The 17,181-nt window shown below is 43.4% G+C and overlaps 1 protein-coding gene across 1 annotated transcript in view; it reads left to right on the forward strand.

The window, feature by feature from the left end:
- LOC139559976 (netrin-G1-like) overlaps positions 1-16,339 on the forward strand; it is a 174,645-nt gene extending 158,306 nt beyond the window's left edge. Inside the window, exon 7 of the mRNA XM_071376477.1 lies at positions 15,741-16,339. Coding sequence (XP_071232578.1) covers positions 15,741-16,000 — 260 coding nt within the window. The 3' untranslated portion in view covers positions 16,001-16,339. The remainder of the gene's footprint in view (positions 1-15,740) is intronic.
- Positions 16,340-17,181: the final 842 nt, after the last annotated feature.

Here is a 17,181-nt window from a genome sequence, read left to right on the forward strand (position 1 = left end):
AGACTGTCACTGCCAACATTACAGCAGTTAGTAGTTCTGAGACTGTCAATGCCAACATTACAGTAGTTAGGAGTTCTGAGACTGTCACTGCCAACATTACAGCAGTTAGTAGTTCTGAGACTGTCAATGCCAACATTACAGTAGTTAGTAGTTCTGAGACTGTCACTGCCAACATTACAGCAGTTAGTAGTTCTGAGACTGTCACTGCCAACATTACAGCAGTTAGGAGTTCTGAGACTGTCACTGCCAACATTACAGCAGTTAGTAGTTCTGAGATTGTCACTGCCAACATTACAGCAGTTAGGAGTTCTGAGACTGTCACTGCCAACATTACAGTAGTTAGTAGTTCTGAGACTGTCACTGCAAACATTACAGTAGTTAGTAGTTCTGAGACTGTCACTGCCAACATTACAGCAGTTAGTAGTTCTGAGACTGTCACTGCCAACATTACAGTAGTTAGTAGTTCTGAGACTGTCACTGCCAACATTACAGTAGTTAGTAGTTCTGAGACTGTCACTGCCAACATTACAGTAGTTAGTAGTTCTGAGACTGTCACTGCCAACATTACAGCAGTTAGTAGTTCTGAGACTGTCACTGCCAACATTACAGTAGTTAGTATTTCTGAGACTGTCACTGCCAACATTACAGTAGTTAGTAGTTCTGAGACTGTCACTGCCAACATTACAGCAGTTAGTAGTTCTGAGACTGTCACTGCCAACATTACAGTAGTTAGTAGTTCTGAGACTGTCAATGCCAACATTACAGTAGTTAGTAGTTCTGAGACTGTCACTGCCAACATTACAGTAGTTAGTAGTTCTGAGACTGTCACTGCCAACATTACAGCAGTTATTAGTTCTGAGACTGTCACTGCCAACATTACAGTAGTTAGTAGTTCTGAGACTGTCACTGCCAACATTACAGCAGTTATTAGTTCTGAGACTGTCACTGCCAACATTACAGTAGTTAGTAGTTCTGAGACTGTCACTGCCAACATTACAGCAGTTAGTAGTTCTGAGACTGTCACTGCCAACATTACAGTAGTTGGTATTTCTGAGACTGTCACTGCCAACATTACAGTAGTTAGTAGTTCTGAGACTGTCACTGCCAACATTACAGCAGTTAGTAGTTCTGAGACTGTCACTGCCAACATTACAGTAGTTAGTAGTTCTGAGACTGTCAATGCCAACATTACAGTAGTTAGTAGTTCTGAGACTGTCACTGCCAACATTACAGTAGTTAGTAGTTCTGAGACTGTCACTGCCAACATTACAGCAGTTATTAGTTCTGAGACTGTCACTGCCAACATTACAGTAGTTAGTAGTTCTGAGACTGTCACTGCCAACATTACAGCAGTTATTAGTTCTGAGACTGTCACTGCCAACATTACAGCAGTTATTAGTTCTGAGACTGTCACTGCAAACATTTTAGTTGTGAAAGATGAACAGCATCTGTTGCTCTTGACATTTTGCACATAGGCCAAAGGCACATGTAAACTCAGTCCAAGCGGATGATAAAAAGACATTCAAAGCTGCACCTCAGGAGGAATAAAAATAATGTTTCACAGGGCTGGGAAAACTGAAAGACTTCCTGTTAGGAATTAATGTACTGTAGATGAGACTGTCACACCTGTTGCACAGCCAGTACACAGAATACCATTCCGTGTCAAGAAGCTAGTTGAAGAGAAGACGAACGAGCTAGAGGACACATATGTTATTGAGAATGAGCTAGAGGACGCGGATGTTTTTGAGAACGAGCTAGAGGACGCGGATGTTATTTAGAATGAGCTAGAGGACACATGTTATTGAGAACGAGCTAGAGGACACATGTTATTGAGAACGAGCTAGAGGACACAGATGTTATTGAGAACGAGCTAGAGGACGCGGATGTTATTTAGAATGAGCTAGAGGACACATGTTATTGAGAACGAGCTAGAGGACACATGTTATTGAGAATGAGCTAGAGGACACATATGTTTTTGAGAACGAGCTAGAGGACGCGGATGTTATTTAGAATGAGCTAGAGGACACATGTTATTGAGAACGAGCTAGAGGACACATGTTATTGAGAACGAGCTAGAGGACACAGATGTTATTGAGAACGAGCTAGAGGACACATGTTATTGAGAATGAGCTAGAGGACACATGTTATTGAGAATGAGCTAGAGGACACATATGTTATTGAGAACGAGCTAGAGGACGCGGATGTTATTTAGAATGAGCTAGAGGACACATGTTATTGAGAACGAGCTAGAGGACACATGTTATTGAGAACGAGCTAGAGGACACAGATGTTATTGAGAACGAGCTAGAGGACACATGTTATTGAGAATGAGCTAGAGGACACATGTTATTGAGAATGAGCTAGAGGACACATGTTATTGAGAATGAGCTAGAGGACACATGTTATTGAGAATGAGCTAGAGGACACATGTTATTGAGAACGAGCTAGAGGACACATGTTATTGAGAACGAGCTAGAGGACACAGATGTTATTGAGAACGAGTTAGAGGACACATGTTATTGAGAATGAGCTAGTGGACACAGATGTTATTTAGAACGAGCTAGAGGACACATGTTATTTAGAACAAGCTAGAGGACACATGTAATTGAGAAGGAGCTAGAGGACACAGATGTTATTGAGAATGAGTTAGAGGACACATATGTTATTGAGAACGAGTTAGAGGACACATGTTATTGAGAACGAGCTAGAGGACACATATGTTATTGAGAACGAGCTAGAGGACACATGTTATTGAGAATGAGCTAGAGGACACATATGTTATTGAGAACGAGCTAGAGGACGCGGATGTTATTTAGAACGAGCTAGAGGACACATGTTATTGAGAATGAGCTAGAGGACACATGTTATTGAGAATGAGCTAGAGGACACATGTTATTGAGAATGAGCTAGAGGACACATGTTATTGAGAACGAGCTAGAGGACACATGTTATTGAGAAGGAGCTAGAGGACACATGTTATTGAGAAGGAGCTAGAGGACACATGTTATTTAGAACGAGCTAGAGGACACAGATGTTATTGAGAACGAGTTAGAGGACACATGTTATTGAGAACGAGCTAGAGGACATGGATGTTATTGAGAACGAGCTAGAGGACACATGTTATTGAGAACGAGCTAGAGGACACATGTTATTTAGAACGAGCTAGAGGACACAGATGTTATTGAGAATGAGCTAGAGGACACAGATGTTATTTAGAACGAGCTAGAGGACACAGATGTTATTTAGAACGAGTTAGAGGACACATGTTATTTAGAACGAGCTAGAGAACATGGATGTTATTGAGAAGGAGCTAGAGGACACATATGTTATTGAGAACGAGCTAGAGGACACATATGTTATTGAGAACGAGTTAGAGGACACATGTTATTGAGAACGAGCTAGAGGACACATGTTATTGAGAACGCGCTAGAGGACACAGATGTTATTGAGAACGAGCTAGAGGACACATGTTATTGAGAATGAGCTAGAGGACACAGATGTTATTTAGAACGAGCTAGAGGACACATATGTTATTGAGAACGAGCTAGAGGACACAGATGTTATTGAGAATGAGCTAGAGGACACATGTTATTTAGAATGAACTAGAGGACACAGGTTATTTAGAACAAGCTAGAGGACATGGATGTTATTGAGAACAAGCTAGAGGACACATGTTATTGAGAACGAGCTAGAGGACACATGTTATTAGAATGAACTAGAGGACACATGTTATTTAGAACAAGCTAGAGGACGCGGATGTTATTTAGAACGAGCTAGAGGACACATGTTATTGAGAATGAGCTAGAGGACACATGTTATTGAGAATGAGCTAGAGGACACATGTTATTGAGAACGAGCTAGAGGACACATGTTATTGAGAACGAGCTAGAGGACACATGTTATTGAGAAGGAGCTAGAGGACACATGTTATTTAGAACGAGCTAGAGGACACAGATGTTATTGAGAACGAGTTAGAGGACACATGTTATTGAGAACGAGCTAGAGGACATGGATGTTATTGAGAACGAGCTAGAGGACACATGTTATTGAGAACGAGCTAGAGGACACATGTTATTTAGAACGAGCTAGAGGACACAGATGTTATTGAGAATGAGCTAGAGGACACAGATGTTATTTAGAACGAGCTAGAGGACACAGATGTTATTTAGAACGAGTTAGAGGACACATGTTATTTAGAACGAGCTAGAGAACATGGATGTTATTGAGAAGGAGCTAGAGGACACATATGTTATTGAGAACGAGCTAGAGGACACATATGTTATTGAGAACGAGTTAGAGGACACATGTTATTGAGAACGAGCTAGAGGACACATGTTATTGAGAACGCGCTAGAGGACACAGATGTTATTGAGAACGAGCTAGAGGACACATGTGTTATTGAGAACGAGCTAGAGGACACAGATGTTATTGAGGACGAGCTAGAGGACACATGTTATTGAGAACGAGCTAGAGGACACATGTTATTGAGAACGAGCTAGAGGACACAGATGTTATTGAGGACGAGCTAGAGGACACATGTTATTGAGAACGAGCTAGAGGACACATGTTATTGAGAATGAGCTAGAGGACACATGTTATTGAGAACGAGCTAGAGGACACAGATGTTATTTAGAATGAACTAGAGGACACATGTTATTTAGAACAAGCTAGAGGACATGGATGTTATTGAGAACAAGCTAGAGGACACATGTTATTGAGAACGAGCTAGAGGACACAGATGTTATTTAGAATGAACTAGAGGACACAGATGTTATTTAGAATGAGCTAGAGGACACATATTATTGAGAACGAGCTAGAGGGCGTGGACGTTATTTCGAATGAGCTAGAGGACACATGTTATTTAGAACGAGCTAGAGGACACAGATGTTATTGAGAACGAGCTAGAGGACATGGATGTTATTTAGAATGAGCTAGAGGACACATGTTATTTAGAACGAGCTAGAGGACACAGATGTTATTGAGAACGAGTTAGAGGACACATGTTATTGAGAACGAGTTAGAGGACACATGTTATTGAGAACGAGCTAGAGGACATGGATGTTATTGAGAACGAGCTAGAGGACACATGTTATTGAGAACGAGCTAGAGGACACATGTTATTTAGAACGAGCTAGAGGACACAGATGTTATTGAGAACGAGCTAGAGGACACAGATGTTATTGAGAATGAGCTAGAGGACACATGTTATTTAGAACGAGCTAGAGGACACAGATGTTATTTAGAATGAGCTAGAGGACATGGATGTTATTTAGAATGAGCTAGAGGACATGGATGTTATTTAGAATGAGCTAGAGGACATGGATGTTATTTAGAATGAGCTAGAGGACATGGATGTTATTTAGAACGACCTAGAGGACATGGATGTTATTTAGAATGAGCTAGAGGACACATGTTATTTAGAACGAGCTAGAGGACACAGATGTTATTGAGAACGAGTTAGAGGACACATGTTATTGAGAACGAGCTAGAGGACATGGATGTTATTGAGAACGAGTTAGAGGACACATGTTATTGAGAACGAGCTAGAGGACATGGATGTTATTGAGAACGAGCTAGAGGACACATGTTATTGAGAACGAGCTAGAGGACACATGTTATTTAGAACGAGCTAGAGGACACAGATGTTATTGAGAATGAGCTAGAGGACACATGTTATTTAGAACGAGCTAGAGGACACAGATGTTATTTAGAACGAGCTAGAGGACACAGATGTTATTTAGAACGAGTTAGAGGACACATGTTATTTAGAACGAGCTAGAGAACATGGATGTTATTGAGAAGGAGCTAGAGGACACATATGTTATTGAGAACGAGCTAGAGGACACATATGTTATTGAGAACGAGTTAGAGGACACATGTTATTGAGAACGAGCTAGAGGACACATGTTATTGAGAACGCGCTAGAGGACACAGATGTTATTGAGAACGAGCTAGAGGACACATATGTTATTGAGAACGAGCTAGAGGACACAGATGTTATTGAGGACGAGCTAGAGGACACATGTTATTGAGAACGATCTAGAGGACACATGTTATTGAGAACGAGCTAGAGGACACAGATGTTATTGAGGACGAGCTAGAGGACACATGTTATTGAGAACGAGCTAGAGGACACATGTTATTGAGAATGAGCTAGAGGACACAGATGTTATTTAGAACGAGCTAGAGGACACAGATGTTATTGAGAACGAGCTAGAGGACACAGATGTTATTGAGAACGAGCTAGAGGACACATGTTATTTAGAATGAACTAGAGGACACAGGTTATTTAGAAGGAGCTAGAGGACACATGTTATTGAGAAGGAGCTAGAGGACACATGTTATTGAGAACGAGCTAGAGGACACAGATGTTATTGAGAACGAGCTAGAGGACACAGATGTTATTTAGAATGAACTAGAGGACACGTAATTGAGAACGAGCTAGAGGGCGTGGACGTTATTTCGAATGAGCTAGAGGACATGGATGTTATTTAGAATGAGCTAGAGGATGCAGATGTAATTTAGAACGAGCTAGAGGACATGGATGTTATTTAGAACGAGCTAGAGGACATGGATGTTATTTAGAATGAGCTAGAGGACATGGATGTTATTTAGAACGAGCTAGAGGACGTGGATGTTATTTAGAACGAGCTAGAGGACACATGTTATTTAGAACGATCTAGAGGACACATGTTATTGAGAACGAGCTAGAGGACATAGATGTTATTGAGAATGAGCTAGAGGACATAGATGTTATTGAGAACGAGCTAGAGGACAGATGTTATTTAGAACGAGCTAGAGGACACATGTTATTGAGAACGACCTAGAAGACACATGTTATTTAGAACGAGCTAGAGGACGCGGATGATATTGAGAACAGATTCAAGGTTGTATACAAGCATGGGCCTCAGAATGCAGCCGACTCACTGTCACGGTTTACTCGGAACCCTCCGGCGTTTCTACACTACCGGGACGACCACATCTACTGCGTAGCCAAACACGCAGTGCCATGTGCATTCACATCACCAGAGCTGGAAGAAATGACAGCAAAAGACCCAGTTGTAGCTACGAACAAGCATCAGACAGGCTGACTGGAGCACATGAGACACTGCATACCGACGTGTTCAAGAAGAACTCTCTATTGTTGGACAGATAGTTCTACGAGGCAACCGCATTATCATGCCACGAGCAGCTCAGAAACTGACTTTGATGTTAGCACACGAAGGGCATCAGGGGATAGTAAAAACAAAACTGAGACTGCAGTGGCGGTGGAGTAGGGGCCTGATGGCACACAGTGTGTTGTGAAATCTGTGAATGTATTGTAATGTTTTTAAAATTGTATAAACTGCTTTTGCTGGATACATAATTAATACAAAATACACAAAAGTGTGACGGTCAAATACTGATAAAGGTGTTGAACCGCTGGTGAAGTCCTGTTGAGCGTGTCAAGTCAATGGTCCCTACAGTCAGAACAGAGCTACCAGCTGAACCATGGCAGATCCTAGCCATTGACATGTAAGGGCCGTTTCCAACAGGTGAACACCTCCTCGTAACAACAGACTACTACTCACGATGGGTTGATGTGAGGATCCTAAACCGCATCATCACCACCGTCAATATAATCACGAGCCTGAGGGAGACAGTCCATGGGTATCCTGAGTCCATTGTGACGGATAATGGTGCTCCTCTCACCGTTAGTGATTTCCGAGCATACTGTACGTGGAGGAAAACGGGTTCCAACACTGCTGCATCGCTCCATACTGGCCTCAGGCCAATGGCGAAGTTGAAAGACAGAACAGGACGCTCGTCAAAGCAAACTCACACTGCCCAATCAGAACAGGACGCTTGGCAAAGCAATCCGCACGGCCCAATCAGAACAGGACGCTTGTCAAAGCAATCCACTGCACAGTCAGAACAGGACGCTTGTCAAAGCAAACTCACACTGCCCAATCAGAACAGGACGCTTGGCAAAGCAATCCACTGCCCAATCAGAAGGGAAGGCTTGACTCACAGAACTCCAGACGTTTCTCATGGCCTACAGGAGTATGCCACACTCAGTCACAGGCTGCAGTCCAGCTAAACAGTTGTTGAAACCGCCAAAATCAGAAGCAAACTGCCAGAGCTGTCAGCCGGACATGCAGCCAGGAACTGACCCACACGACAACGCCGTTCGGCTGAAAGGAAGGGGGAAGAGCTGATAGAACACAGACAGATCTAGGAGAGCAACGGAACGATTCAATCCAACCAGGTCACATGATTCTGCTACAGGAACCAAAGCAGAACAGGTTGTCAACTACCTCAGAGCCATACTCCGTCGTGGAACGGGACCTCTGTCGTCCTGGAAAGGGATATTAATAGGACCATGAGACATGTTTCTTGTTGTGAAACTGTGGATACAACCACAGTCAGATAAAAATGGGACCTACAAATGACGGAGACACTGAACGGGCAGAGCCTGACACACCGCCTAGACAAGTGCCTGCACTTGACGAGGCCATTCAGCCACAGCCTCGACCACAAAGACTCAGAAAACAAAGCTGTGGACCTATGTTAGATAGACTTGTTGCCATAACGGAGCAGAATCATCTCCGGCACAGTGTCAATGGCAGGGCAGTCTACCCCTAGCCGTCACAGAAAGGTTTTGGGCACGAGTTCTTGTCAAATAAATATTGTAAACAAAAGAGTTCAAGCAAAGTAGCCAGCATTATGGTTGATGGTATAAAGGGTTCCAGCAATGTAACCCGTGTTATTGTTTGGTAGTTCAATGTAACCAGTGTTATGTTATTGTTTGGTAGTTCAATGTAACCAGTGTTATTGTTTGTAGTTCAATGTAACCAGTGTTATTGTTTGTAGTTCAATGTAACCCATGTTATTGTTTGGTAGTTCAATGTAACCAGTGTTATTGTTTGTAGTTCAATGTAACCAGTGTTATTGTTTGTAGTTCAATGTAACCAGTGTTATTGTTTGTAGTTCAATGTAACCAGTGTTATTGTTTGGTAGTTCAATGTAACCAGTGTTATTGTTTGGTAGTTCAATGTAACCAGTGTTATTGTTTGTAGTTCAATGTAACCAGTGTTATGTTATTGTTTGGTAGTTCAATGTAACCAGTGTTATTGTTTGTAGTTCAATGTAACCAGTGTTATGTTATTGTTTGGTAGTTCAATGTAACCAGTGTTATTGTTTGTAGTTCAATGTAACCAATGTTATTGTTTGTAGTTCAATGTAACCAGTGTTATTGTTTGGTAGTTCAATGTAACCAGTGTTATTGTTTGTAGTTCAATGTAACCAGTGTTATGTTATTGTTTGGTAGTTCAATGTAACCAGTGTTATTGTTTGGTAGTTCAACGTAACCAGTGTTATTGTTTGTAGTTCAATGTAACCAGTGTTATTGTTTGTAGTTCAATGTAACCAGTGTTATTGTTTGGTAGTTCAACGTAACCAGTGTTATTGTTTGTAGTTCAATGTAACCAGTGTTATTGTTTGTAGTTCAATGTAACCAGTGTTATTGTTTGGTAGTTCAATGTAACCAGTGTTATTGTTTGGTAGTTCAATGTAACCAGTGTTATTGTTTGTAGTTCAATGTAACCAGTGTTATTGTTTGTAGTTCAATGTAACCAGTGTTATTGTTTGGTAGTTCAATGTAACCAGTGGTATTGTTTGTTGTTCAACGTAACCAGTATTATTGTTTGGTAGTTCAATGTAACCAGTGTTATTGTTTGTAGTTCAATGTATCCAGTGGTATTGTTTGTTGTTCAACGTAACCAGTATTATTGTTTGGTAGTTCAATGTAACCAGTGTTATTGTTTGTTGTTCAACATAACCAGTGTTATTGTTTGGTAGTTCAATGTAACCAGTGTTATTGTTTGGTAGTTCAATGTAACCAGTGTTATTGTTTGGTAGTTCAATGTAACCAGTGTTATTGTTTGGTAGTTCAATGTAACCAGTGTTATTGTTTGGTAGTTCAATGTAACCAGTATTATTGTTTGGTAGTTCAATGTAACCCGTGTTATTGTTTGTAGTTCAACGTAACCAGTGTTATTGTTTGTAGTTCAATGTATCCCGTGTTATTGTTTGTAGTTCAACGTAACCAGTGTTATTGTTTGTAGTTCAATGTAACCAGTATTATTGTTTGGTAGTTCAATGTAACCCGTGTTATTGTTTGTAGTTCAACGTAACCAGTGTTATTGTTTGTAGTTCAATGTATCCCGTGTTATTGTTTGTAGTTCAATGTAACCAGTGTTATTGTTTGTTGTTCAACGTAACCAGTATTATTGTTTGTAGTTCAATGTAACCAGTGTTATTGTTTGTAGTTCAATGTAACCAGTGTTATTGTTTGTAGTTCAATGTAACCAGTGTTATCTTATGGTTGGTAGTTCAATGTAACCAGTGTTGTGTTATGGTTGGTAGTTTATAGAATGTACAAATAAACATTACAGTATGTTGTTGTTGGAAAAATATTTAGATGCTGTATACGTGAGATATCTTATTTTGAGTACTAGATAATGTTTTGTTACATTAATATGCATAGATCTGCAGTTTGAAGATGTGTTTTCATAATGGTTAGTTAAACATCTAAGAAGAGCGATGTCGTGTATTAGCAACACCTAGTGGTGCAAAACCAGCGGGGCACTGTGAGGCACTGTGAGGCACTGTGAGGCACTATGAGGCACTGTGAGGCACTGTGAGGCACTGTGAGGCACTGTGAGGCACTGTGAGGCACTGTGAGGCACTATGAGGCACTTTGAGGCACTGTGAGGCACTGTGAGGCACTATGAGGCACTGTGAGGCACTGTGAGGCACTGTGAGGCACTATGAGGCACTGTGGGGCACTTTGAGGCACTATGAGGCACTGTGAGGCACTATGAGGCACTGTGAGGCACGTGAGGCACTGTGAGGCACTGTGAGGCACTGTGAGGCACTATGAGGCACTGTGAGGCACTGTGAGGCACTGTGAGGCACGTGAGGCACTGTGAGGCACGTGAGGCACTGTGAGGCACGTGAGGCACTGTGAGGCACGTGAGGCACGGCTGTAGGCTGTTCTTGGGTACGCGGTTGGTTGAGTTAGGGACCGGGAATGAAGTACAGCTCAATGATTCCTGTGAGTTTGAGGCAAGTCAATACATTACAACTACTGCTTGTAAAATACATTTCTTTTCAACTATAAAAATAATGTTGCTTTGCAGGACAAGGATTGTCCTGAATTGCTTCGCCTTGCTATTCTGGTTGGCTGGTTTCACCGTACAATTATTTCAGATATTCAGGAGTGTAAGTTTCACCATGGCACGGACCGTGGCGATATGCTGGCACATGAGAATTATTAGAATATGGCAAATATTAGTCAATTGTTGTATTCTATGCATGCTGGCTTTTACAGGCTACCCGTCATATGAAACAGATACGTGGGAGGAGAAAAACAGGCTGTCACCAATTTATTTGCCTAAATGGTTAATGGAAACACTTCAACCAATACATTTTTTATTCAACACTAGGTTTTTGTGAGAGAAAAAACCATAATATTTTCTTAGGTGTGACAAAGAGATACCTCCAGCTGTTTTCATTGACACACGACACAGGCAATTGTTGCATCAATTTTCTCGGTGAAATCCCTAAAATGGAAACGTAGCTAGTGAGTAGCTGATAACCCACATTTCATGGCTGCACAGGTCAGAGGTTAGGCTGCACAGGTCATAGGTTAGGCTGCACAGGTCATAGGTTAGGCTGCACAGGCCAGAGGTTAGGCTGCACAGGTCAGAGGTTAGGCTGCACAGGCCATAGGTTAGGCTGCACAGGTCAGAGGTTAGGCTGCACAGGTCAGAGGTTAGGCTGCACAGGCCATAGGTTAGACTGCACAGGCCATAGGTTAGGCTGCACAGGTCAGAGGTTAGGCTGCACAGGTCAGAGGTTAGGCTGCACAGGTCATAGGTTAGGCTGCACAGGCCATAGGTTAGGCTGCACAGGCCAGAGGTTAGGCTGCACAGGTCAGAGGTTAGGCTGCACAGGCCATAGGTTAGGCTGCACAGGCCATAGCTTAGGCTGCACAGGTCATAGGTTAGGCTACACAGGCCATAGGTAAGGCTGCACAGGTCATAGGTTAGGCTGCACAGGCCATAGGTTAGGATGCACAGGCCATAGCTTAGGCTGCACAGGCCATAGCTTAGGCTGCACAGGCCATAGGTTAGGCTGCACAGGTCATAGGTTAGGTTGCACAGGCCATAGGTTAGGCTGCACAGGCCATAGGTTAGGCTGCACAGGCCATAGGTTAGGCTGCACAGGCCATAGGTTAGGCTGCACAGGTCAGAGGTTAGGCTGCACAGGCCATAGGTTAGGCTGCACAGGCCATAGGTTAGGCTGCACAGGTCAGAGGTTAGGCTGCACAGGTCAGAGGTTAGGCTGCACAGGTCATAGGTTAGGCTGCACAGGCCATAGGTTAGGCTGCACAGGCCAGAGGTTAGGCTGCACAGGTCAGAGGTTAGGCTGCACAGGTCATAGGTTAGGCTGCACAGGTCATAGGTTAGGCTGCACAGGTCATAGGTTAGGCTGCACAGGCCAGAGGTTAGGCTGCACAGGCCATAGCTTAGGCTGCACAGGTCATAGGTTAGGCTACACAGGCCATAGGTTAGGCTGTACATGTCATAGGTTAGGCTGCACAGGTCATAGGTTAGGCTGCACAGGCCATAGGTTAGGCTGCACAGGCCAGAGGTTAGGCTGCACAGGTCATAGGTTAGGCTGCACAGGTCATAGGTTAGGCTGCACAGGTCATAGGTTAGGCTGCACAGGTCATAGGTTAGGCTGCACAGGTCATAGGTTAGGCTGCACAGGCCATAGGTTAGGCTGCACAGGCCATAGGTTAGGCTGCACAGGTCATAGGTTAGGCTGCACAGGTCATAGGTTAGGCTGCACAGGTCATAGGTTAGGCTGCACAGGTCATAGGTTAGGCTGCACAGGCCATAGGTTAGGCTGCACAGGTCATAGGTTAGGCTGCACAGGTCATAGGTTAGGCTGCACAAGCCATAGGTTAGGCTGCACAGGTCATAGGTTAGGCTGCACAGGCCATAGGTTAGGCTGCACAGGCCATAGGTTAGGCTGCACAGGCCAGAGGTTAGGCTGCACAGGTCATAGGTTAGGCTGCACAGGTCATAGGTTAGGCTGCACAGGTCATAGGTTAGGCTGCACAGTGCAACATGAATGTCCAATACACACAATAGACTGACTGGAAAGGTGATTTCCCACAGTCAACATCCTGCAATAAGAGCAAATGTGCTAATATTTGTGTGAACTCTACATAGTTGTATTCTGTGGGTGTCACTGAGTCGGTTGATACCTTATTTCATTGGAGCACAGTCCATAGGTTAGGCTGTACCGTACATATAAGTATTTATTTTATTTAAAAAATATATATATTTCACCTTTATTTAACCAGGTAGGCAAGTTGAGAACAAGTTCTCATTTACAACTGCGACCTGGCCAAGATAAGGGCAAAGCAGTTCGACACATACAACAACACAGAGTTACACATGGAGTAAAACAAACATACAGTCAATAATACAGTAGAAAAAATAAGTCTATACAATGTGAGCAAGTGAGGTGAGATAAGGGAGGTGAAGGCAACAAAAAAAAGCCATGGTTGCGAAGTAAATACAATATAGCAAGTAAAACACTGGAATGGTAGATTTGCAGTGGAAGAATGTGCAAAGTAGAAATAGAAATAATGGGGTGCAAAGGAGCAAAATAAATAAATAAATACAGTAGGGGGAGAGGTAGTTGTTTGGGCTAAATTATAGATGGGCTATGGAATTCTGAATTCAAATACATCCACATTGTGATTGCAACTGATTTTTACATATAGCCTTTTAAAACTAATAGCCTTTTATAGAATGTATATAACAACATACCAACCTTGTTTAGCATTGTCTAGTCCAGTTGTGGCATGATTCCACTGTTTTTATTAGTTTGCATCAGTTTCAATGGGGGGACTTTTATTTTGAAGGCAAACCACATATTCCACTATTCTTGCTAACGCTAATGTTGTTCACGACACACGTATCAACTCGTATGTCTCACAGCGTCTGTGGAATGAGCGGGTATCTGCCGGAGGCAGGCCTTATTGCAGAAACGAGATTTCAATTATACTCCACAATCTCTTGGCAAATATAATATCATTTTAGGACATCCTAGCATTTTTTTGCATCAAACTTGTGCTGCTTGATGCCTGTGATGTTTTCTCCAGCCAGCGAGGGATTATGGGATTCGCTGAATCACCTGCATATGCCAATTTGCATTCAAAAAGGCACTAATCACATTGAGCAAATGGTAGGAGGGCACCAATCACGTGGAGAGCATGATAGGTGGGAGGCGATGACATGGAGAGCCTGATAGGTGAGAGCCAATCACATGGAGAGCCTGATAGGTGAGAGCAAATCACATGGAGAGCCTGATAGGTGAGAGCAAATCACATGGAGAGCCTGATAGGTGAGAGCAAATCACATGGAGAGCCTGATAGGTGAGAGCCAATCACATGGAGAGCCTGATAGGTGAGAGCAAATCACATGGAGAGCCTGATAGGTGAGAGCAAATCACATGGAGAGCCTGATAGGTGAGAGCCAATCACATGGAGAGCCTGATAGGTGAGAGCAAATCACATGGAGAGCCTGATAGGTGAGAGCAAATCACATGGAGAGCCTGATAGGTGAGAGCAAATCACATGGAGAGCCTGATAGGTGAGAGCCAATCACATGGAGAGCCTGATAGGTGAGAGCAAATCACATGGAGAGACTGATAGGTGAGAGCCAATCACATGGAGAGCCTGATAGGTGAGAGCAAATCACATGGAGAGACTGATAGGTGAGAGCAAATCACATGGAGAGCCTGATAGGTGAGAGCCAATCACATGGAGAGCCTGATAGGTTGGATCCAATCACATGGAGAGACTGATAGGTGGGATCCAATCACATGGAGAGACTGATAGGAGGCAGGCAGGTAAGAGGATGTTCATCCATTCCCTGTGTGCCCTCACCAGCCTATTCACTCTGGTGTGTGTGTGTGTGTGTGTGTGTGTGTGTGTGTGTGTGCGTGCGTGCGTGCGTGCGTGCGTGCGTGCGTTTCTGTCTTTCTTTCGGCCACAGGAAGCCCGATTCAATTCTCTCTCCCCCACTGAGGGAATGAGTCACTGCACAATAGTCTGGATTTCCCCAGATCACTCATGATTATTTATCCCATGACTACCGCTGCTGCTGTGGGGTATCGGTAACTTTCTTATCAGGGTTATTTTCTCTAAATTACACCTGCAAGGTCCTTCTGTGGTCACAGTCATAAACAATCACTCACACACCCGGAGTCGCAATTTGAAAGCGACGTGAGTGGATGTCTCAACACTCACATATTTTCTCTTTTCCTCAACTACTTTCCTTAGTGTACATTGCATTTGACTGCAGCTGGTTTCACCACTTGTACAGTCATGTCAGATCTAATTAGAGAAGGATGTCTTTTGAACATATTGGGACTTGACCATAGTAATGTCTCTCCGTCATCGAATAAACTGTTAATAACCTCTATCTCTCTCCTCTTCCCCACTTCTCTCTCGATATCTCTCTCTCTCGATATCTCTCTCTCGATATCTCTCTCTCTCTCTTGATATCTCTCTCCCTCTCTCGATATCTCTCTCTCGATATCTCTCTCGATATCTCTCTCTCTCTCTCTCTCTCTCTCTCTCTCTCTCTCTCTCTCTCTCTCTCTCTCCACAGCTCATGTGTGTGACAACGCCATGCTTCTCTGTCAGAACGGGGGAACATGCCACCACCACCAGCAGCGGTGCCACTGTGCTACAGGTTTCATTGGCATCCTTTGTGAGAGAGAACGATGCCAGGGCCCTGGGCCCTGTGAGGAGTACCCAACGTCTGGGCAACCATCCCTCCGCCACCCCCTCCTCTTCCACTACCTCTACCCACTCCTCCTGGGCCCCCCAGGTCTGCTCCTCACCCTAGTGATGATAGGGTTCTGCTGACGATCGCTGTATTCATTACAATTGGCCAGGGAACTTTGAACTTGGAAAGATCTACTTGGCCTTATTGCATCTCTAAGCACATGTCTTTGGGGGATATCTTGGGATAGCAGAATCGTCTTGGGGGAATGGAGAAGGAACTGCAGCACCTAAAGTTCCTAGATGGGACCATCCAGAGACACTGACTGAGATACAATGTGTCAAACGCCACCATGACTGAGATGAGGTAGAAGTGCAAGTGTTTGCTGATAAACTAGATGATTAACGAAGATATGCTTTTGGTCAGAGTCAGACAGACAGACAGACAGACAGACAGAGAGAGAGAGAGGGAGAGAGAGACAGACAGACAGGAAAAAAACACATCTGTTTTACAGTACAATCTATAATCTATAATCTATAATCGCACAATGATTGCATCTCAAATGGCACCCTATTCCCTATATAGTGCACTACTTTTGACCAGGGCCCTATGGCACCCTATTCTCTATATAGTGCACTACTTTTGACCAGGGCCCTATGGCACCCTATTCCCTATATAGTGCACTACTTTTGACCAGAGCCCATAGGGAATAGGCTGCCATTTATGAAGACAACAATGTGACCTAGAAACACTGTTAGAAATGTTGTCATTCATTGGGGACAGACTGATCATCTTCACAGATGTTATCCCACGTCATGTGGATCAACCAAACACCATGACATTGTACAAAACAAACAAGGAATAATCATTTGAACTCTGGATCTGTTGTCTGACTACAAAGTGGATGAGGAGACGAGGAGATGTCCATTATTTTGCTCCCTTCCCTTTTTCCTCCCTCCTTGTTACCTTCCCTTACTTCCCTCAAATATATTCCACCTACTTGTGCTTTGGTAAACTCTAGTGATTTTTGTTGGCTGCAGAAAAAGGCCATTTTGACAAAATGCTGCACACGTGTTACGATCCAAGCCAGTCCCTTGACTACCGGTCGACTGCTGCACGCGTGTTACGATCCAAGCCAGTCCCTTGACTACCGGTCGACTGCTGCACGCGTGTTACGATCCAAGCCAGTCCCTTGACTACCGGTCGACTGCTGCACGTGTGTTACGATCCAAGCCAGTCCCTTGACTACCGGTCGACTGTGAGAAGAATATTACTCTTGTTCTATTTGTCGGAGGAGGCTTCGTAGTCATGGCAACGCTTGTTG

Source organism: Salvelinus alpinus, chromosome 30 (genome assembly GCF_045679555.1).
Source record: "Salvelinus alpinus chromosome 30, SLU_Salpinus.1, whole genome shotgun sequence".
NCBI lineage: Eukaryota > Metazoa > Chordata > Actinopteri > Salmoniformes > Salmonidae > Salvelinus > Salvelinus alpinus.